We start from the raw sequence: 22,943 nt of genomic DNA on the forward strand, positions 1-22,943 counted from the left end.
AACTTACCGTCATTTCCTGTTCAAAGCGTCTGAACATCTGTTCTCGTTGTTGTAGGAGTTTATTACTGAGCTGCTGTTGAGCTCTCTGCTCTTCTTTTTGAAGAAGTCTTAGCTCCCGCAGCTCTTGACGTCTGATAACGAACAGTAGTGTTGGTGGGGCAAAAGAAGAGAGGAAGTGAATAAAGATAAAAATAATTTCAAAAAAATCAACTATTTGGGCTCAATAACACCAGTTTTAAAAAAGAAATGTAAGATTAGACTTGGATTTTTGTATCATTTTAAAATAAACAGTTTTTCCTTCTGCTAACAAAAAAACCTAAATTTAATCCCAGTGCACTATAAAAACAAATCCCAGAGCGCTCTCGCATTAATTAAAGATTCCTCCTGTGTTATTCAGGAAGGAAAAGGAATACCAAAGGTCTCCAAAATCATTTAGAGATTTTTACTCACCGAAGAAATCTCAATTCTTCACTTTTTGAATCATTTTCTGTAACTATTTTTGAAGTTGTCACACTCACTTCTACTCCATCAACAACAAATTTGCGAGTTTTCTTTAATGTTTTCTTGTGTCTTCTAGTTTCCTGAATGAAAATGTTGTTATTCTGTGTTCAACTGAATAACACTTTTTTACATCTGATAAATTAAATTACTGAATTTCTAAATAGAGAGCAACTGAATAAGATACAGCAAAGGTAAACTGTCCTCAGGTTACAAGAGCTTGAAAAGTCCTATTACCAGTGCCAAGAAGTTAAACTTTTTTTAGCCAGCAAAGGGGGAAATGAAGCTATTATTATTTCCCATAAATTAAGCTGCCATTTATCTAGACAATTTTTTTAATCTTCCAGTGTGAACTGATGCAGTGTTATCTTCCTGAGTCTGAAGACAGTTCTGTTGCCTTTGTTGTTCCCCACTGCTTTCCCTTGAATTCATCAAGACTAGTCATTTTCACAGATGCCCCCAGGATTCTGAAAAGTGGCAGTGAAACTGAATAAAGATTTGCTGATTTCACCCTACCACTTCTGCCTGGGAAACCTATCAGCAAAAACAGAGGCACGTAATTGGAAAAGAGCACCCAAATTTTAGGTTAGGGGAGGAGCAATATAGCAGACACCTTCCTTACAACAGGTTGGGGGAGAGCAGGAGGCTCCTGAATGGAGAAGAGAAAGAGAGAGCAAATTGTTTTCATCCCTTAACCAGGGTTTCACATTTGTCAGACACCTACAAGCCAGAAGTGGATATGAAAGAAGGAGCTCAAGAAGAGTATCCATGGACAACACCTCTAGTGGCAATCCCAATATCCCCCCCTTCAGTTATTGACAGTAGCATCTTGGGAGGGGAGTGAGAATCTCCAGAGACAATGCCTCTCTAGACCTTGGTGGCAACTCCCACCAGCCTTTTGTCCTTAGGCTTAGTCCTCTGGCCATTAAGTGTTTGGTAAATTTTTCAAGCTGTGTTCAACAACAGACCTGCTTCTAACGTGAATCAGTGAGGTGATCAAATGTCAAACACTACTGCCAGATTCCACGCCTTGACAGTGCTTCATTAACTTTCAGATTTAATTAATCTATTAAATTCTCCTTTCAATTCAGCAATACCTCATGACTTAAAGTATCACGTGACTAACAAATTAATAGCCTTTTATTATTTTTTATAATTGGGAACCGGCCAATGGGAGTGCAGAGCCAGTGCTCGGGGGGGGAGGGAGGGGAAGAGAGTGCAGAGCCCTGTGGCCCCACTGCCTTTGAGCCAGACCCGCTGCTGGCTGCTTCCGGGGCGCAGCGGGGTGTCAGAACAGGCAGGCACTAGCCTGCCTTAGCTGGGCAGCACCGCCGACAGGACTTTTAACGTCCTGGCTGGCGGTGCTGACCAGAGCGACCCAGTGCCTTATATGCCGTGACCCAGTATTGAGTTGCGACCCGAACTTTGAAAAACGCTGGTCTAAATAGTCAGGACAAACAACGGGTTAGAGAGAAGATATACATGGAGAAGACTGAGATGTGGTAGGGAGAGGTTAAGTGATTTATCCAAGGTCAACAGGAATTATGTATAAAGCCAGGAATTGAACTTGAAATCTTGAGTTCTAGTCTCAAGCCTTAACCACAAGACAAATCTTCCTCTTAATCATCCTGTAGTTTTCGGCTCTTTGGAATTTCCTGTCTCAATGTATAGGTTTACATTTAGTTCACATTTTGAAGGTTATCCTCACAACTGTAATGATTAACAATTTTTTGATCTGATAGTTTAGATTTTGGATTTAGATAAACGTGTGGCAGTTTTCTCGCTATTTACAATTGCTGCCTAAACACATGTACACAGAGTTACAACATTATTCCATGTACTCCAATATTTTACTCTGAAAACAGTTTTAGATGCAACTGGTATTTGACTATTTGCGATCTTCAGTTCTAGCAAAGTGGTTCCTATAAAGGTACAGATTCAATATTACGACTCTAGTTTCTGATTGGTTGATTTTCTCGGCATTATTAACTCCCCAAGGAAGTCTTAGGGTCTTACTATATAAGATTTTACATAAAAAATTATAACTAATTGTCCTACACTTACTTGTAAAGATATTGATCCAGTGTCCTTGTTTTTAGTGAGGAAGCTAGAGATGGACAAGTTCAAATCAATGCTATTATTATCAGCTGCGGAACCAGTGCCTGAATCTGTATCATTTTCCTTTAGTGTCTCAGGTTCTAGCTGCTGTAATGTTTCAGCATGGGCTTGATTACCCATTTTAACTTTTTCCTCATTTTCTTCAGCACTAACACTAATAATGGGTACTGGAGTGAGTTCAGAATCATTAGGTTGTTCAACTGCAGGATCCTGAAGCTTGTTCTTAAGTGGTGCATCAAACGGAACTTCGGAATGCTCTGCATTTATCTGAATGTTGTTCTTCTGGGTATCCTCAGGTCCATGTGTTTCTGAATTTTGGTCAGGCTCAACCATTTTACCCACACTTTCGATCTGAATTTCCTCTGTGCTATTTGTCTCATGAATATTCTCAGTCTTGCTCTGTATTGGCTTCTGCTCTATATCACCCACTTTTCCTGAATCCTTGACCTCAGTTTCCTCTGTACTGCTTGTCTTATGAACATCTTCATTTTCACTTTCTACTAATTTCTGATCTGTATCAGTCACTTTATCTCCACTTTTAATCTGAGTTTCTTCAGAGCTGCCTGTCTCGTGAACATGCTCAGTTCTACTTTCCATTAGCTTCTGGACTGTCCCGGGTATTTTATCTCCATTACTGATCTGTCTTTCATTAGTGCTGCCTGTCTCTTGAGCATTGTCAGCTCCATTTTTTAGTGGCTCCTGCTCTGTGTCAGCCATTTTCTCTGCACCTTTAACCAGAGTTTCATTAGTGATGCCTGTCATCTCATCTTTCTGAACTTCTTCAGATATACCATCATCTTTTTGCTCTGTAATTTTTTCTATCGTTGTTTCTTCATTCTTATTTTCCTGCCTATCTGTTCTGCTTTCTTTCTCCTCTTTCTCCCCAGTCTCTTTAGATATTACTTCTGTAGTTTGAGCACTGGCATCTTCAATTTCAGGTGCTATTTTCAGTTTATTTTCATCTGTCTCTTCATTTTCTATGGCACTTCTTTCCTCTGTTTTCAGACTGTGTTTATCATTTGTTTCTAATGTTGTCACTGTATCAACTTCTTTTCTTTCTGTCTGTGATCCAGTGTCCTCATTTACTTCTTCTGCTTTTCCAGTATTCTTTTCAACTCCTAATCTTTTCTCTGGCTCATCTTCCTCAACTAATACTGACCCATTCTGCACCTTTACAATATCTCCAGGAGTGGTATCAGACACACTGTCAATAATTTCCACATCTTTAATTGTCTTGGGTTCACTAGCAGTTGTTTTATCATCTGGAAATATACTGATGTTCTCCTCAGCAGCATTATGTTCTGTTTTCTCAGAAACAGATTCCAGAATAGAGGCATTCTGTGAAAGTTTATCCTCTTCAGAGCTGGCAATACTAAGGTCAGAGGAGGCACGCTTGTTTGTTGGTAACTGCTAAAAAATTATTAAAAAAAAAATTACTATTTTCTAATTTATGTAGAAAACAATTATACAAACATTTCTTACATAGAGAGAGAGAGATGTATATGAAAAGACACTACATGTATGTAGCTTGGTTTCCAGGAAAAATAAATTCCATAATCTCAAACTATTTGACAAGACATAACCACAGAACTATTACGTCTGTAGAAAAGCCCTTCTTCCCAGTTTACAATTGCACAGGAGCCCTTTCTCAGTCCCTGAGGGACGCTGGACATAATTTGCCTCAGCACCCACACACCTTGTAAAGTCCTCATAAGCCTTTCCTCAACCACTTTACACCCTATATGGTTCTTCTGGCCACAGAGGTGGGATTCTGTGCTGCACACCTAAGAGGCACAACAAAAAATCTTGGCCTCACACCACCTTTTTGCCCTCCTGATCCTGGGCTACTCCAGGGACTGGAGAGGACCTCAGCATAAAATAAATACATCTGGGGGCACATCTAAGTTACAGGTTTCAGAGTAATAGCCGTGTTAGTCTGTATTCGCAAAAAGAAAAGGAGTACTTGTGGCACCTTAGAGACTAACCAATTTATTTGAGCATAAGCTTTCGTGAGCTACAGCTCACTTCATCGGATGCATACTGTGGAAAGTGTAGAAGACCTTTTTATACACACAAAGCATGAAAAACTACCTCCCCATACCCCACTCTCCTGCTGGTAATAGCTTATCTAAAGTGATCACTCTCCTTACAATGTGTATGATAATCAAGTCGGGCCATTTCCAGCACAAATCCAGGTGAGATTTGGGGGGGTGAGAAAACCTGGATTTGTACTGGAAATGGCCCGACTTGATTATCATACACATTGTAAGGAGAGTGATCACTTTAGATAAGCTATTACCAGCAGGAGAGTGGGGTGGGGGGAGGTATTTTTTCATGCTTTGTGTGTATAAAAAGATCTTCTACACTTTCCACAGTATGCATCCGATGAAGTGAGCTGTAGCTCACGAAAGCTTATGTCTAAGTTACAGCAGCTTCCCCAGGCTGCCCTACGGACCACAGCGTTTCCCACAAATCTGAGTGCTGCCCCAAGATGCCCCTCCTATCCCCAGTATGTTCTTTGCCAGGGCTTGTGAGGGGATAATCAGAAAGCAGTCTCATGGCTGTTTTCACAGTGCCTCTGCCAGGGAAATCTTCCCATAGCCAGAAGTAGGGCTTTCAGGGCCCTTTTACCTAGCATAATAAGGCTGGAGTGGGGATGAGGATCTCACCCCAGAGGTCCCAACTAATTATCAGCAATACAAATGATTAAGTTTTTTGCTTTGTAGTCAACTTTGCTCCACTCACATGTGAAAAAAAAAACAATTTCTTTTCAACAATGGGACTACGCCTCCAGCAGGGTTATTTCCATGCCAAATTTTAACTTGCAAATGTTTAAGAAGGTTGCAACATTTTCTTTGTTTTTTAAATATATACCTATATTATATTAGAATATCAGTATATAGATATACAAATTGGAAAGGTGTATTTTTTAACCTCTTCTCCCTCAAAAATGGCCGAACAATTTTTACACAAACTTCAGAAGTTCACCTTCAGGCAGAGACCAAGCATGAGAAATTTCAGTTAAAAAGGTAAAAATTTCTAGCAGATATGAATAGATGGTAACAAGAAGTTAGAATCAAAACGATTATGTGAACATAACTCTAGCAATTGTTGTTGCTAGATTGTGAATTAATATTATTATATTTCCACAAAGACAGATACAGAAAAATATATTAATGAACCATTATCTCAAATCGTAATTATTCTTTCACTCTTCAGAGTGATAATGACACATCTTTGTCTATATTTACTACTAGAACTCCATAATCTGTGAATGAAACTGTTACAATTTGCCATTAGGAGATCACAGTATATAATTTAAAATGTTATGTAAATTATGCCTAGCTACTATATCAAATATTGGCCTGATCCTGCTCTTCCTACTGAGGCAAACCTCAATGAGAGATTTTTGCCTAAGAAAGCATGTAGTAACACACTCTTTGTGCTAAAATGCATCTAAAATAATTCTAAATATGAAAGTATTTTAGAATCTCAGTATATTGGAAGTCAAATGTGTTTTTAAATAGGATATATATAAATGCATCTATGTTATCCACAATATATTAGCATATTATCATACTAGAGCTATGATTTCATTTCCCTTCAAGGGAGTGAATTTGACTGGCAGAAGTATCCTTATAAATCTAAATTTCTCACAAACTAACTCTACTAAAGAGTTTGTCCTGTAGACAGGTTTTTGGTTTTTTTTTAAAATAGTCGAGTTATAAATACACAGGAAACTTAATTTATAACATAAATGTCATTATCTTCACCCATACAAGAGTTATTAGTTATAATACCAAATACACAGTTCACTTACACATTAATACATTTACATGTTTGCCTGAAAGTATATATTTGTGTATTATTTTACAAAAAGTCTTTCACTGTTTAAACCAGAGGTGGCCAAACTTACTGACCCTCTGAGCTGCAAATGGCTATCTTCAGAAGTTCGAGAGCTGGTGCGTACCTGCCGGGGCTCGGGACTTCAGCCCCACGGTAGGCGCCCGACAGGGGCTGGGGATTTAGCTCACAAGCCACAGTTTGTCCACCCCTGGTTTAAACAGCCTTCTCGCCTTACATATGCACATGTACACACATAACCATACATGCACACAATATTCTTTATTATTCTGTCCTGAAGAAGCTTAAGATCATCTGACTTTTATAAATTCTGACGTCTGTATTTTGCACTGAAGGCATGCTATACTTGAAGAAAAAAAAAACATTCATTCTTAGTACAAATTAAAAATATTGCAAAAATAATTAGTGTGCCGTTTTCATAGACAAAATGTAATTAAAATAAGCACCCATATATATCTATAAATTTATACTTTAACTGACCAGAGAATTTTCTGTTTCCTCCTCTTCATCTTCATCTTTACCATCTTCAACTTCTTCTGTTACTTCAGCCTTTGCCTCTGCAATTAACTCTCTGACTGGTTTATTAGAAGTGACAGTAACAAACGGATGCTTGAAAAAAAAAATTTGGCATTTAAAGTAAACAGTAATTTCATTTTTTTATAACAATGGAATAAAAGTAGCAATTCTTTTAGGGTTATATCTTGGTCTCCATTATACCCAGATATTAAAGGGATTAAGCTGTAATACTTACCCAACACCCTTTTTTATTACTGTAGATTTTTTTAAATTAGAAGTTTTAAAATCTAAAATATCAATATCTAAATCTTTATGTGGAGATTTGTTCAATAAACTCATCAAAAATACAGTTAGCTCATGAAATAATTTTTTTAAAAGTTATACTGACCTTAACAACCCAAAGAACAAAAGTAGAAAGAGTTTTTAAAAGGTTGCTTTTCTTGGAAATGGTCTTCATTATTTTTTTTATTCCATGCCTGAACTTCCACCTAATACATTTTCTATTTACTATCTGGAAGTACTTAATCTAGAAAAATACAATGCTGCCTTTGGACCAAAGATTTGCGAGACAATCAATTTCTTCTGTATGTTTTCTTTAGAAAAAACAACTACCTGTCTTCATATTCTTTCTGCATAAACTATTCTCTGTCTGTTTGGTCCTGCTTCTTAAAGCCTTTCAACATATGTCAAATGTATTTTGGATACAAGTAAACATGCACTGACGTTAAACAGAATCAAATGTATCTAGTCAGATCTACTCCTGTTAGCTCTTCTGCAGTGACAGCATTATAGCAGATGGATGAGGACTAAAGCTTTTAAAACATCTGTCAGCAATCAACTGCTTATATAAACACAACTACTTTATACATTAGGGGAAGCACTGAATTAACATAAATAGGTCCACAAGAGAATTATTTTCATATAAAAATTTATAAATTGTAGGCCAGATTTCCACCTGGTGTAAGCTGGTGTCTCTCCACTGACTTATACCAGCTGAGGATCTGCCCCATAATGTTAAATACAGATTAAGTATATCTAATTTTGAATTATTCAGAACTTCACAGTAGCAGTGTCTTGCTTCTAAATAGATGTATTAAACCCAAGTACTAGAACCCTGTTGGCAGCTAACTTTTCTTACCTGAAGAAGTTGAGCAGTATTCCATCTGGCATCTACATTCTTTTCCAAACATTTCCTTAGAAAATCTTTAAAATCTGAAGACCTGCAGAAGAAAACAAAGAAGTGATTGCCACTTTACCTTTACTCCTACACAAACTGCATAGTGACACATTCTTTTCAATTTCCCATTTATGACTTCATTACAATTGCTCACCATCCATTCAAAAGAAGGCAGGAGAGGCAAGAGAATGAAAAAAACCAAAACCCAAACAGTTTCTCCTTAACAGGTTACAATCACTGGTATAACTCTAATGAAATCAATAGAGTTATATCAGGGATATGAATTTAACCCAATGAGTTTTACAGTTGAAAAGCCCATGCGGTGCTGCATATTGAAGTTCTGATAGCCAATCCAATAAATGTTTAAAACTGAAAGTAGCACATTGCTTACCTTGTAACCTCTCTTAATAAAGTTTTATAATCTAGACTATATTAAAAACCGCTGCTTTATCTGCCACATTGTTTTGCGTAAAGTGATATGGCTTGATTCAACACCTGTTTATCCATTATTTTGCCTTGTGAAGTCCAACCTTAACCTTTCTGTTGTTCTTTTTTAGTCCCTGAGCTGCATTTTTTCAAATGAAGTTCCATTTTAAAGAAAGGTTTTATTTTATGGTTCTTGGTTTTAAAAAGAAAAGGAGTACTTGTTGCACCTTAGAGATTAACAAATTTATTTGAGCATAAGCTTTTGTGAGCTACAGCTCACTTCATCGGATGCATCCTAACTGCAAATTCACCTAGTAATACTTTGCACTAACCAGCTGAAAACAATCTGTTGTCATGACTGAGTGGGCAATGGCATACTCTTTTCAAACAATGTTTATTCTCCGTATGAAATCAAAGAGGATTCTTCAACATTTCTCTTTTTTTCCATTTTTACTTTTTTTTAAAACAGATCATCGTCCTCATGCTTTTTCTTTATATCACATTTTTTTTAAAAAGGGTAGTTAAAAATCTTTATGTACACATTTGATGCTGAATCTGAAACTTATATTTGAAAAGAACAAGCTCTATTTTCCAACACAACAATATCAAAATACTAAGATACTGCAGCCTTTTTAATATGAAAGCTTCTAGACACTGCAATAACAAAAAGTGAAGTCATGGGCCCCAATCCTCCAAGGCCACATAGAAGTACTTTATGCATGTGAGTAGTTCAATACAGTTTAATAGGACTACTCAAGTGCTTGAAGTTAAATGTGCTTACATCACTGCAGACTCAGGGCCAATCTTCAAAACTCTTGACAAAAAAAGTTAGCATTAAAAGACTAACCATTTTGAAGGCTGTGCCAATGTAGGTGGGTCAGATTTTGCTATTTTCAGCAGCACACGCATAGGATTTAGCTCATGATGAGGTGGTTCTACTTGAGCCATTTCTATTAAAGTGATGCCCAGTGACCACACATCAGCCTTATAATCATAAGGCCTGTCTTTAGATGTCTCACACATTACCACTTCAGGAGCCATCCTGCAAAAGAGAATGGTGTATAGAATTAGAGAATGAAGCATTATCATCTGCAGTCAAAAACATTCTAAATAGTTTACTTAATTAAAATATTAATGAAATTTAAATATTTTAAAGTAAATGGCACACTTTTACATATTTTACATTATTCTTTTGCAAGGCTATGTACTCAGTTGTGATATTAAAATATTAGTTCATGCTAAAAAGTTAACAAAACTGCACACTTACCAGTAAGGTGTACCAATGAAAGAATCTCTTCTCTGTATTGTCCTTGTGTTTTTAGCAGACACGCCAAAATCCGCTTGAAGCAAACAGTAAAAAATATTACTAATTTAGAGGTGGAATTATTTTTTACATTCCACAACTAGCATATGAAATTTTGAGCTACACTGTAGACCAAAAAGTATACATATATGAATATTAAAACTCCAAAGTGAGCGTTCAAAATATTTAAATGTGTTGGTATTATTAATCAGTAATGCTTTGTAGCTCACTAACTACTCTAATAAAAAAATATAATGCCTCCCCCTGCTAAAAATAAAGCACTTTAAAGGCTAATGCCAAGATTAGGATGTGAAGGACAGAAATAATGGCAGGTAGGAGAAGTATTTGTTGTTAGAAGAAAAGAAATAAACGATTTTCCATTAGGAAATTATTTATTTTGCCTATAAAATTATCACACTAAACTTGAACATTAACATCTCTACCTACTTCAACAACTCCCCATTAGGTTTTGATTTTTACACTAATTCAGAGATCCTAAACTAGGATTTATTTTCTTTTTCCTGTTCCCCCAGTATGAAATCTTTGAAAAAGGCGAATAGTAAAGGCATGTAGGTACACTTTTGATTGTAAAATGTAAATTAGAAATCTTGCATTTCCTATAATAAATTTTATCAAATAGCATATCAAGCATGACATTTCTCATTTATAAAATAAGTATATTTATTTTGAAGAGATACTTTTTTGTGTCCTACTATAGCAGATGTTCTAAGTCTTCTTAATTAAAGTGTACTGATTAGACCAGAGACAAAATACCCATACTCTGTCTGCTTCAAACTGTACAAAATGACGTGATAGGCTCAACACTTGATAAGTCTAATTTTGCTCTTTACAAAAAAAGTGTAGGATTAAGGCAGCTACCTATTCCAGTATAAAACCAGAAACATTAAAGGACTGTAGATACTATAAATTAGACATTAAAACTTGATTGTTTCTCACAAAATTATCACATATGAAATTCCATTTTATTAAAAAACAGGAGGCATTGCACTTAACATATTCAAGACCACCAGAAGCAAAAAAGCAAACAGTACAAGCAGCAAGAAAGAAATTACACATTCTTTCATACAGACCCTGTTTCCTTTTCAAAGGTAAAGTAAATTAAATCTTTGACCAGTCTGAATTTTATAGGGCCAGTTTACATCCACTGAATCCACAAAAGAAGGGGACTTCCCCACTTAGATTTCTCTGCAAAGTAGGGTCTCAGCTACCTCTGCAGCACTATCACCCAACTTCACGTCCATGCTGAGAAGAGGCAGAGATCTCGTGGGACAAGGGAAATGGACAAAGACAGAAGAATACATGTCATCCTAGCTCTGACCCTGTGGAAATTTGTTAGAAAAGATAATACAGCCTCAAGCTTTAGTATTAATTATTATTTTATTTAGTATTATTTTGTATTACTATTTTATTTATTTATGTATTTCTACTAATGTAGTGCCTAGGAATCCTAGTCATGGACTAGGACCCCATTGTGTTAGGGGCTGCATAAACACAAAACAAAAAAAAGTTACTTACCCCAAGAAGCTTACAATTTAAGTATAACATAAGAGACAATAGGTGGATACAGACAGAGGCGTACAAGGAAACAGTGGGAGGCCACAATCAAGATCGGGATCCCATTGTGCCAGGTGCTGTGTATATATACACACAGTAAGAGACAGCCCCTACCTTGAAGCTTACAAGTTTAACAGACAAGACAAATAGGAAGGCAGGATTATCATCCCTATTTTGCAGAAGAAAAAACAAGGCAAAGAATCACCAAAGTACTTGCTTAGCTATTCTGAATTTTTTAATTGACTTCAAAGTTAAGCTAGTAGTGAAGGAATGACACCTGGAGCCCCAAAGCCACTGTAAAAGCAGAGGGCCTCCATGCAGGTAGATCTGGCCAACTGTGCATCCCTGAGGATCTACCAGATTTGGAGGTGGGCCATTTAGCCATTTTCTAGATGGAGGAACCAAATTCCATCCATCAATGGGACAATGTGGAGCCTTCATGAAGAAATCCTCATGGAGATTTCCTCTCTATACCATCCCCATTCTCAGGAGAGGAAATTTTGGGCAGTGGTGATTACTTCAGACAGAATGCTAGGAAGAAACCCTACAAAGCTCATAGCAATTGTGTGTTCCAGCTCCCACTGAAGTTAAGAAAGAGGGAGTGATCAGTGGTATAGAAGGCTGTAGGGAAAAGGGAACATCAATAATAATAATTTTTTCTATATCTAGAATATTAGTGGGAGACATTTAAAGAAACTGAATTATTATAGACTTTATTTTCACACATTTTAAATATTTTCCATAGCCAAATGAAACCTAAAACTCTTGTTTATATATATTATATATATATATATATATATATATATATATATATATATATAAAGTATTTACACCTAGCATAACCCGACTTTCAAATTCAGTAACAGTATTGGTACAAGGCCTGCTCCTGCTCCCTTTGAACTCTATGGGAGGTTTGCCAAGCATAAATAAGATAACTCAAGCTTTACTTATTTTTCAGAATAACAAAAAATTACTTATGTCTGTTGAACTATAATTCTTCTATAACATATATCTAAGTACACAAATACTTAAGGTTTCAGAGTAACAGCCGTGTTAGTCTGTATTCGCAAAAAGAAAGGAGTACTTGTGGCACCTTAGAGACCACCCAATTTATTTGAGCATGAGCTTTCGTGAGCTACAGCTCACTTCATCGGATGCATACTGTGGAAACTGCAGAAGACATTATATACACAGAGACCATGAAACAATACCTCCTCCCACCCCACTCTCCTGCTGGTAATAGCTTATCTAAAGTGATCATCAAGTTGGGCCATTTCCAGCACAAATCCAGGTTTTCTCACCCTCTGCCCCCCCCCCCCCCCCAAACTCACTCTCCTGCTGGTAATAGCCCATCCAAAGTGACCACTCTCTTCACAAAGTGTATGATAATCAAGGTGGGCCATTTCCTGCACAAATCCAGGTTCTCTCACCCCCTCACCCCCCTCCAAAAACCACACACACAAACTCACTCTCCTGCCGGTAATAGCTTATCCAAAGTGACCACTCTCCCTACAATGTGCATGATAATCAAGGTGGGCCATTTCCAGCACAAATCCAGATTTTCTCACCACCCCACCCCCATACACACACAAACTCACTCTCCTGCTGGTAATAGCCTATCCAAAGTGACCACTCTCCTTACAACGTGCATGAAAATCAAAGTGGGCCATTTCCAGCACAAATACAGGTTTTCTCACCCCCCCCCCCCTTTACCTTGATTTTCATGCACGTTGTAAGGAGAGTGGTCACTTTGGATAGGCTATTACCAGCAGGAGAGTGAGTTTGTGTGTGTGGTTTTTGGAGGGGGGTGAGGGGGTGAGAGAACCTGGATTTGTGCAGGAAATGGCCCACCTTGATTATCATACACATTGTGAAGAGAGTGGTCACTTTGGATGGGCTATTACCAGCAAGAAAGTGAGTTTGTCTGTGGGGGGGCGGAGGGTGAGAAAACCTGGATTCGTGCTGGAAATGGCCCAACTTGATGATTACTTTAGATAAGCTATTACCAGCAGGAGAGTGGGGTGGGAGGAGGTATTGTTTCATGGTCTCTGTGTATATAATGTCTTCTGCAGTTTCCACAGTATGCATCCGATGAAGTGAGCTGTAGCTCACGAAAGCTCATGCTCAAATAAATTGGTTAGTCTCTAAGGTGCCACAAGTCCTCCTTTTCTTTTTACAAATACTTAACAGTGCCAAACAACAATTTAAACAAAAAAGTTCATGAGATCATCTGTTTTTTTTTTTTTTTTAAATCTTGTATATTTCCATGCAAGAACCTTACCCAGTTTAATGTCTCCATCTAATGTAAAAAGAATATTGCCAGCTTTTAGATCTCTGTGAATGATCTTATTTTCATGCAAGTAGTTCAGTGCCTCCAAAGTCTGCTTGCAAACTACTTTAATCTGTGGCTCTGTTAATGGCCTCTCAAGCTCTGAAAGAGAAACACATACACAAATATAAAAAAAAATCCCATCTTTTGCGTTTTTATTTTTACATAAATTTCCAGACTGATCATTATAAATCATAGCAAAAACTGTCAATCTGACCACTTAGTTTTAGAAGTAAACATTAGGCGAAAAATTCTGGCCCCACTGAAGTCAATGGCAAAATTCCCATGGACTCCAATGGAGCCAGGATTTCACACCTGGGATCTGGGAACATCTCATTTATGAACTATTTATAAAGTTACTTTGAATTTTCTGTTTAATATACAGAAATGTTATTAAAATGACTTTCAGGTCAATGTAATATTAATTATGTTTTAAATAATACTTTGAGTAAGATGGAAAAAAGAACCATATTCTGTAAAGACAAATACATGGACAACTAATCACATAAATAATCTACTCATGCGATTAAAGTTGCTCACATGCATAAATGAATGCATAATTTAAATTATTAATTTTAAAATAATTTAGATGTTTGAGAAATATAATGACCATTTTAAAAATAACAAAATTACTTTAAGATGAGGGGGTTAGGTATATAGATATAGCTACTTTAAGCTCATATAATAAATATTTTAAAATCATCACATTGAGTATTGTTCAGTATAGTCCTGCATAAAATACAAACAAAATATCTGCATTTCAAAATAGCATATAATTTTTAAAAGTAAAATACTTCCAAATATTTAATTATTTTTATTTTAACCTGTTATAACGATTATTATTTGAAACAAAATCTTGTATTTACCCAACATTACTGCATCTACTGCTCCACCTGCACAAAATTCAATCAGGATCTGTGTATAAATAAAAACACAGGTATTAAAAATAAAAAATAAATAATTTACTGAATTGGAAGTGTTGTCTAGAGGTGAGAGACCACAGGACTTGGCATCAGGAGGCTTGGGTTCTATTTCCTCTTTTATCCCTGGCTTGCTGTGTGACCTTGATAAATCACTTATCTAACCTCTGTAGAACAGTGATATTAGCTAACTAAAAGTGGCACTGCAAGGCTTAAGTAAATTGTATGCAAAGTGCTAGGAGATACTCAGACAAAATGTGTTAATCCAGGTATATAAATTCCACAATAAAAGGATTAAAATCAACTGGAATCTGGTTGGCTGTGAGTGTGATTTGCACAATCATTATATAGTTATTTCTGATTTGAAAATTCTGAGTACAGGAGCCAAAACATTTGTTAACAGCAGACATAGCTGCCTTATCTTCACACCCCCTTCACGTGAAACAGAAAAAGCATAATATTTACATGAAAGGAAAGACATCAAAAATTGAAGGAAAGAGACCTGTCACATGTTTTAAAGGGAAAACCAAAAACCCTTTGACTTGTTTTTCTCCTTCTTCCTATTCATGTCCAGAGAACTCTCTTGGCCCAGAATAATCCCCCCATTTACATTAATTCTTATGGGGAAATTGGATTCGCTTAACATAGTTTCGCTTAAAGTTGCATTTTTCAGGAACATAACTACAACGTTAAGTGAGGAGTTACTGTATTTGTGAAATCTACATATGTACATTCAAAGGCCTAGATCATCAGCAAATTGTGGGCCAAGTTCTGTGAGATGCTAAGCACTTTCTGCAAGTTACTGAGTGCCCTCAAGTCCCATTAAAATCAGTGGAAGTTGAGGTTGATCAGTATCTCAAGATTGGTCTCAAAAAGCCCTAATTTTTATTTTATTCTTAATTGTGTGGTTCCCGTTATCTATTTCTGAACTGTGCTGGTGGACTTAAAACTTGAATCCAGCAGTTATAATTTAGAAATGTCTAAATCCTCTCCATACATAGAAATAAACTATCAAATTCCAAGTTTTAGAATCAAATCCGGGTGAACCAGAGCTGCTGTTACAGTCAGAGCTGAACAGATGACTCTGTATATCTTAATTTCATCATACTGATTTGCTAGAAGATGCTTTGACACGGTAATCATGCGACTTGCAAGTTAGTTGTAAAATTGAGTGGATAATTATCCAAATAATTAGTAACAATGTAGAAAAGATTTGATGGAATAACGATATAAAGTCTCTTATTATTAAGTTGGGGGGGGGAACCTAAAGTTCAATATTTTTACATAAATAGGAGAACTGTATACAAAAGGAAACACCTACCCAAAGATTATTTTCATAGTAGAAAGCATCTAGAAGCTTGACAATATTTGGATGATCGCAGGATGCCAGAATATCAATCTCAACCATGTAATCTTCTAGTTCTTCCTCGGATTTAGTATCAATCACCTTTGCTGCAGCAAGGACTTTGGTTTCTTTGTTCTGAGCCTGTAAAAAGAAGTCACAGCACCATTAACACAGGAACTTTTCAATTCTGAACACATTCAAAATATGACAGTGACAAACTTCAATTATTTCACCTCAAGATTCTGTTATAATAATTAGTACACTACTGAAGCATTTTGCCATCTTCAATATGTTTTATGAACATTTACTAATTAATCCTCAACATAACATACAGAAGACAAACATACATATTATATACTGGATAAACTGAGGCAGAGGAAGGTTTGATAACTTTCCTAGTGAAACAGAGAATCCATGGAAGAAATACGATGAGGACGTAGGTGTTCCTGACTCCTAGTTCCATTCTCTGAATCATCATGCTGCTTATCTCTCAAAAAGAAAAGGAGTACTTGTGGCACCTTAGAGACTAACCAATTTATTTGAGCATAAGCTTTCGTGACCTACAGCTCACTTCATCGGATGCATTCAGTGGAAAATACAGTGAGGAGATTTATATACACACACAACATGAAAAAATGGGTGTTATCATACACACTGTAAGGAGAGTGATCACTTAAGATGAACTATTACCAGCAGAAGAGTGGGGGTTGGGGTAGGGGGAGAAAACCTTCTGTAGTGATAATCAAGGTGGGCCATTTCCAGAAGTTAACAAGAACGTTTGAGGAACAGTGGGGGGTCGGGGGGTGGGAAATAAACATGGGGAAATAGTTTTACTTTGTGTAATGACCCATCCACTCCCAGTCTCTATTCAAGCCTAAGTTAATTGTAACCAGTTTGCAAATTAATTCCAATTCAACAGTCTCTGGTTGGAGTCTGTTTTTGAAGTCTTTTTGTTGTAATATTGCAACTTTTAGGTCTGTAATCGAGTGGCCAGAGAGACTGAAGTGTTCTCCGACTGGTTTATGAATGTTATAATTCTTGACATCTGATTTGTGTCCATTTATTCTTTTATGTAGAGACTGTCCAGTTTGACCAATGTACATGGCAGAGGGGCATTGCTGGCACATGATGGCATACAACACATTGGTAGATGTGCAGGTGAACAAGCCTCTGATAGTGTGGCTGATGTGATTTGAAGTGAGCTGTAGCTCACGAAAGCTTATGCTCAGATAAATTGGTTAGTCTCTAAGGTGCCACAAGTACTCCTTTTCTTTTTGTGAATACAGACTAACACGGCTGCTACTCTGAAACCTGTCATTATGCAAGGCACTGCATTTAGCCGTATGGAGTGGAAATCTATCAACTTCATGAAAAAACTCGTACAGATACAGACAGTATCTGTCCGTCCCCCCCCTTTTCTTTAAAAAAAAAAAAAAAAAAAAGTAGGTTTACCTCACCAAGTACTGTCTGAAAGACCCACAAAAGCAACACGGAAAACTGACAAAGATCTCAATGCTGCAAACATATCCTCGCAGAGCAAGCCCCGTGACTACAAATGTGTAGCTGCAGGACTGAAGCCCAATTCTCTAGACAATTGAAGAAAAACCATGAAACTGATTATATACAAAGTGTCATCACAAATGCACAAAAACACCTTGAAAAGATGTTTTTCCTCCAATCTCTTTTAGTTATACTCATTTTAGACATCACTTGTAATGCCCACAGCTAAGAATTTTTAAACACGATTTTCAAGTTGAGAACGTTCCTTTAAATCTCAACAATGATTTATTCAATTACTTCATAAAATGTGTATTAAAACTAAAAGGTAGATCAGTATTTACAAGTATCTACTTAACTCAATTGGGTTTTCTATTGAAAGGAAAAAGTGGAAAACACACAATTGCTAGGTTTATAAACGTACACACAAAAACTTGGTTCATTCAATTTGTGAACTGAAATGGTCACTTACTAGTGTACTACTATCAAAAAATAAAATGACTAACATTTCCATACATATGAGCTATATGGGGAAAAATATCACTAGTAAAATAATAGTCCTAATTATTTTCAAATAGTCTCCCCCCTTTTTTTTGTTCTTGCCACATCAACAAAATCACTTATTTAAGATGGACATTTAGTCAGAGCATATGTATTTCATCAACACTGCAGCAATGCTAGAATATAATTTGAATGTATCAGCTAAGACTATTATATTATGTGGAGGATATGATTTTCTTGACAAGTATGTACTACTTTTATGTCAAGTAGCACTTCCAAAAGTGAACTGTAAAAACAAAACAAAAGTCTTGACATTTGCCTTTTTGTTTTTCCACAGTAAGATCAGAACATTCATAGTTGTATGAAGTTATTCTAAAACATAAAACTAATTACTGAGGTAGATATTCTAATATCTGATAACAATGGTTAAACCAAGGTATTTTATCATTTGTTTGTATTAGTTACATGTTTTGCAAAAGGAGAAAAAGTCAAATCTTCCTGTACTCTAACTGCACTCAATATACCGTATCATTAATAAATTAATGATAGATAAAATAAATGAAAGATAAAATAGGTATCTAATTCCACAGTAAAACCAGACTGATATGTTTTCTGTGCATAGTAAAGATGAAATATATACTTAAAGCAAATGTCTACTTACCCAAAAATGTATTTTCACAGAACGGGCAGAGAATTTATTTTCTTCAGTATCTCCTTGGAGTTCAGAGTCCACAACCTCGAGGGTATGTCTATGCTGCATTTAAACACTCATGTTTGGCCTGTGTCAGCTGACTCAGGCTATGGGGCTGTTTAATTGTGGTGTAGACATTCAGGTTTAAGTCCTCAAGGTCACAGAGCCCAGACTCCTGCCGGAGCCGAATGTCTACACTGCAGTTAAACAGCCCAATAGCCTGAGTCTGCTGAATCAGGCCAAACATGAGTGTTTAAATGCAGCATAGACATACCCTCGAGGTTGTGGACTCTGAACTCCAAGGAGATACTGAAGAAAATTAATTTCTGCCCGTTCCGTGAAAATAAATTTCACTTGAAAGTGAAAACAGGCATTCAGATGGCACTTTTGTGCCCAGTATTGCAAAGCATTTCCATGCCAGATACGCTAAACATTTGTATGCCCCTTCATGCTTCGGCCAACATTCCAGGTTTAAGACTCTGAAGTACCTTCCAAAATCTGAGAGGGATGACATGTGGAACATACTCTCAGAAGTCTTAAGAGAGCAACACTCTGATGCAGAAACTACAGAACCCAAACCAGCAAAAAAGAAAAACAACCTTCTGCTGGTGGCACCTGACTCAGATGATGAAAATGAATGTGTGTCCATTTCCAATGTTTTGGATTGTTATTGAGCAAAAGCTGTCATTAGCATGGAAGCATGTCCTCTAGAATGATGGTCGAAGCATGAAGGGGGATACAAATGTTTAGCATATCTGGCATGGAAATACCTTGCAACACCAGCGCCATGTGAATGCCAGTTCTTATTTTCAGGTGATATAACTAAGAAGTAGGCAGCATTATCTCCCATAAATGTAAACAAACTTATTTGTCTTAGCGATTGGATGAAGGAAAAGTATGACTGAGTGGACTTGTAGGCTCTAAAGTTTTACATTATTTTATTTTTGAGTGTATTATGTAAAAAAAAAAAAAAATCTACATTTGTAAGTTGCACTTTCACAATAAAGAAATTGCACTACAGTACTTGTATGAGGTGAATTGAAAAATACTATTTTTTATTTTTTACAGTGCAAATATTTGCAATAAAAAAATAAAGTGAGCATTGTAAACGTTGTATTCTGTGTTGTAATTGAAATCAATATATGTGAAAATGTAGAAAACATCCAAAAATATTTAAATGGTATTGAATTATTAACAGTGTGAATAAAATTGCAATTAATTGTGATTTTTAAAATCTTTTTAATTTGTTTGACAGCCCTAGTTATTAAGGAAACTAAGTAGTCACAGACAAGAGATAAAGTACTGTCATGGTTTAGAAACTGGCTAGCAGAAAACAGAGTGGAATTAAATCGTCTATTTCCAATATCACAGAAGGATAACAATCAAGTGCCCAATGATCTGTACTAGGACTGTGATATTTAATACATTAATGTTCTGGAAAAGGTGGTGAACAGTAAGATGGCAAATTTTGATATCTATGTAGAGGGAAAGTGAGTACAGCACAAGTCATTCAATTGGGTTGCTTATATAAGAGATACACATGTGTATGTATGTATCTAGCTCAAAGTAAGAGGACTTGTGGGGGGAAGGGGAATTAATATTTGATACTGTAATTTGAGCTAGATTAAAGGATTATGAGGTGATGTGTGAAAAAAGAGGTAGATGGCTAGAGCTGAAAGACTAAATGAAATAAAATACATGACTGTATTAGCACTGCATCCTTCTACCTTGCTAAAGTGAGCAATAGCTAGTTAAGATAATGTATACTTTTCCGTTTACAAAGACATGCTTATGGTAAATTAAGACTAGCAATACTTTACAAAAAGATATTTGATGCAAAACTAACTACTTCATATTGTTAGAAAGCAGTGGTAAAATAAGGTTCCATATTAATAATAAAATATGGCAATCAATACCATGTGGAAATTGGCTTTTGTGGTTTCTTATGAGGCTTGCTATGTACATACTCTTTGTCATCATACTTAGCACTTTATCTTTATTTGCTGAAAAGCTATTTTGTTCAGATAAAAACATACTTATTTCTGAGCTAATGAAGAGGAAGTAGGGTATGTTTTTATCAACTTGCAAAAGAAAAAAAGGCATTGCTGAAATGTCTTTGTTTCCTAAAAAGTGCTAGAAACTGATTAATAATTCTCTTTACAATATTAAATCAACTAGTTTTGGGAGAAATTGAAGGTTAGAGTATTACAAGAAGTAAAACATTAAGAAAATTTTAATTGATTCTGAGGGTATTGCTGAGTTGCTCCCTTCCACAAACCTTTAGCAAATTTTAAAAAATTCGATTTTTAAATGTAAACCAATTGTAAACAAATGGAAAATTGCACAGAAATTAAAGAAAATTATATGATATATTTAAGCTAGTGTTTCACAGATCTTCTACAGTTTATGAATAAAGATGTAAACATAAATATTTCTGCCCAATTCTATGCTGATGTTCATTTAACAAGAGGTACAAAATTAGATTAAAAATATATTAAAAGCTAAGACTTCCCGTAATTATGTACTTTGATTTTGTCTTTTGATTCTTTTATAAAGCTTACACTGAATCTCAATTAGTTTGTGATAGTGCCAAATCTCACAAGAGAAAGAGGGTTGATATGAGCCAGCACTTGGACGATGGATCTCTGAGGAACACCTAGTGCTGTAAAAATGACATTCAGGATTCAGCAGATGGACTCTTCACTCATATTCAAAGGAAAACCACTACCCTAGCATGGTTTTAGGAGCAATATGATGCTTAAGATGTGGTCTTTCAAATGAGATGGACCCATGAACTGTATCCATTAAAGATTCCCATGTGATTATTCATAACTGTATGGGTGTTAACCATGGAATACTGACAAAATTACAAATTGGCTTATTATGGTATGCCTACCTAAATTACTCTTCTAATATGTTCTGTAGTGTTGTGGTGTAGTATACTGTTCTACACCTACTGTATTTCATTTATAATGTAGCCACACTCCAGTGGTTTATACAATAATTGCTGTGGCAGCTTGTATCAGTTCATAAAGTGCATTGGAATCATTTGAAATAAATGTTAAATATAAAATATAAAACCCTCTGGAAAGCTTTATGCACAAAATGTGCAAGGAGGAAATGGTTGCCCTTATGCAAACTTTGCAGCTATATTAAATTAGAGATTTTATCTGTATGTTTATGAATGGCAGAAACATGTCTGATGTCCTTCCTCAGATATAACTGCAGTGTTATAACAGTTTTAAGTACTATCTGAAGCTAGTTCTGGAGTTTTGTATCTTTTGTAACTAACTTGTTATAATTATTAAGGCGGAGAAGATATCATTATTAAACTGTTTATTATAGCTTTTCCATTAAAACTCCTTTATTGCTGAGTGGGTTAATGGTGAATTCAGTACTGGGGAAGACCAAGCATCCTCATAATGAACTATGCCTTACTGATATAAGCAACTAACACAAGTGTTTCATACTAGTGTATGAAATGCTAATAATGTTGCAAAAATGTTCATTTTATGAGAATTATAATGACTTTTATATTACCATTTTGCTTAACACTGCCTATCCTCAATCCTGGCAACAGCCAGGAGGCTCCAGTGTGGAGGGAATATTTTTTCCCTTTCATCAGGCAGAAGCTCATTATTATTTTCCTCATCCTTCCTCCCCAGTTCCTTCTGTTACACTCATTGAGTCTTGTTTTTGTTAGACTGAAAGCTCATTGAGGCAGGGACTGTCTTGTTTGGTATTTCCACTTTCACATCAATCTCAGGACAACCCTCTTTCTTTGCAACTGGCTGAGTAGGGTACACCTCTCCCCAAGGCATTTCAGCTGTATTTCACAATTTCTCAACGTCTGTAGTATCCTGACACAAGTAGGTTTAGCATTATGAGTTGTAGGCCTCTTGTCAATGTTTCATTCTCTGAGTAGAGGTTAATGTAGCATATTTAAAAAGCAGAGGAAAGCGAGTCTGAAATGAAAGAAGCCACAGGATATATGCTTGGAATAATCCCCCAAGTAACATTTGTGAGTGGCCTTGTGTCTCTTTACTCAAGAAATTACTGAAAACCCACCGCTCTGAGAAGGTGTTCTTGCTCTAATGGCTACATTCCATTCCACATTAATTACATCTTGTTTAATTCTGTTTTTCTTGGTTTGTGCCTTTAAATTATAAGGCGAAGATTTTCA

At 36.1% G+C, this 22,943-nt stretch overlaps 1 protein-coding gene across 7 annotated transcripts in view; it reads right to left on the bottom strand.

Moving 5' to 3' along the window:
• The window catches only part of SLK (STE20 like kinase), a 62,045-nt gene that overhangs the window by 20,681 nt on the left and 18,421 nt on the right, over window positions 1-22,943 (bottom strand). For 5 of the 7 annotated variants that reach the window (XM_027820307.3, XM_037905685.2, XM_007057862.4 and 2 more), the window contains exons 2-11: window positions 16,048-16,212; window positions 14,673-14,721; window positions 13,759-13,908; window positions 9,867-9,939; window positions 9,447-9,641; window positions 8,135-8,216; window positions 6,961-7,089; window positions 2,563-4,026; window positions 451-581; window positions 8-131 (exon numbers count right to left, since the gene is read on the bottom strand). In XM_027820307.3, the coding sequence (XP_027676108.2) occupies window positions 8-131; window positions 451-581; window positions 2,563-4,026; window positions 6,961-7,089; window positions 8,135-8,216; window positions 9,447-9,641; window positions 9,867-9,939; window positions 13,759-13,908; window positions 14,673-14,721; window positions 16,048-16,212 (2,562 nt within the window). The remainder of the gene's footprint in view (window positions 1-7; window positions 132-450; window positions 582-2,562; window positions 4,027-6,960; window positions 7,090-8,134; window positions 8,217-9,446; window positions 9,642-9,866; window positions 9,940-13,758; window positions 13,909-14,672; window positions 14,722-16,047; window positions 16,213-22,943) is intronic. The other 2 variants (XM_043551922.1, XM_037905684.2) reach the window with 1 other exon arrangement.

This window comes from Chelonia mydas, chromosome 7 (assembly GCF_015237465.2).
Source record: "Chelonia mydas isolate rCheMyd1 chromosome 7, rCheMyd1.pri.v2, whole genome shotgun sequence".
Lineage (NCBI taxonomy): Eukaryota > Metazoa > Chordata > Testudines > Cheloniidae > Chelonia > Chelonia mydas.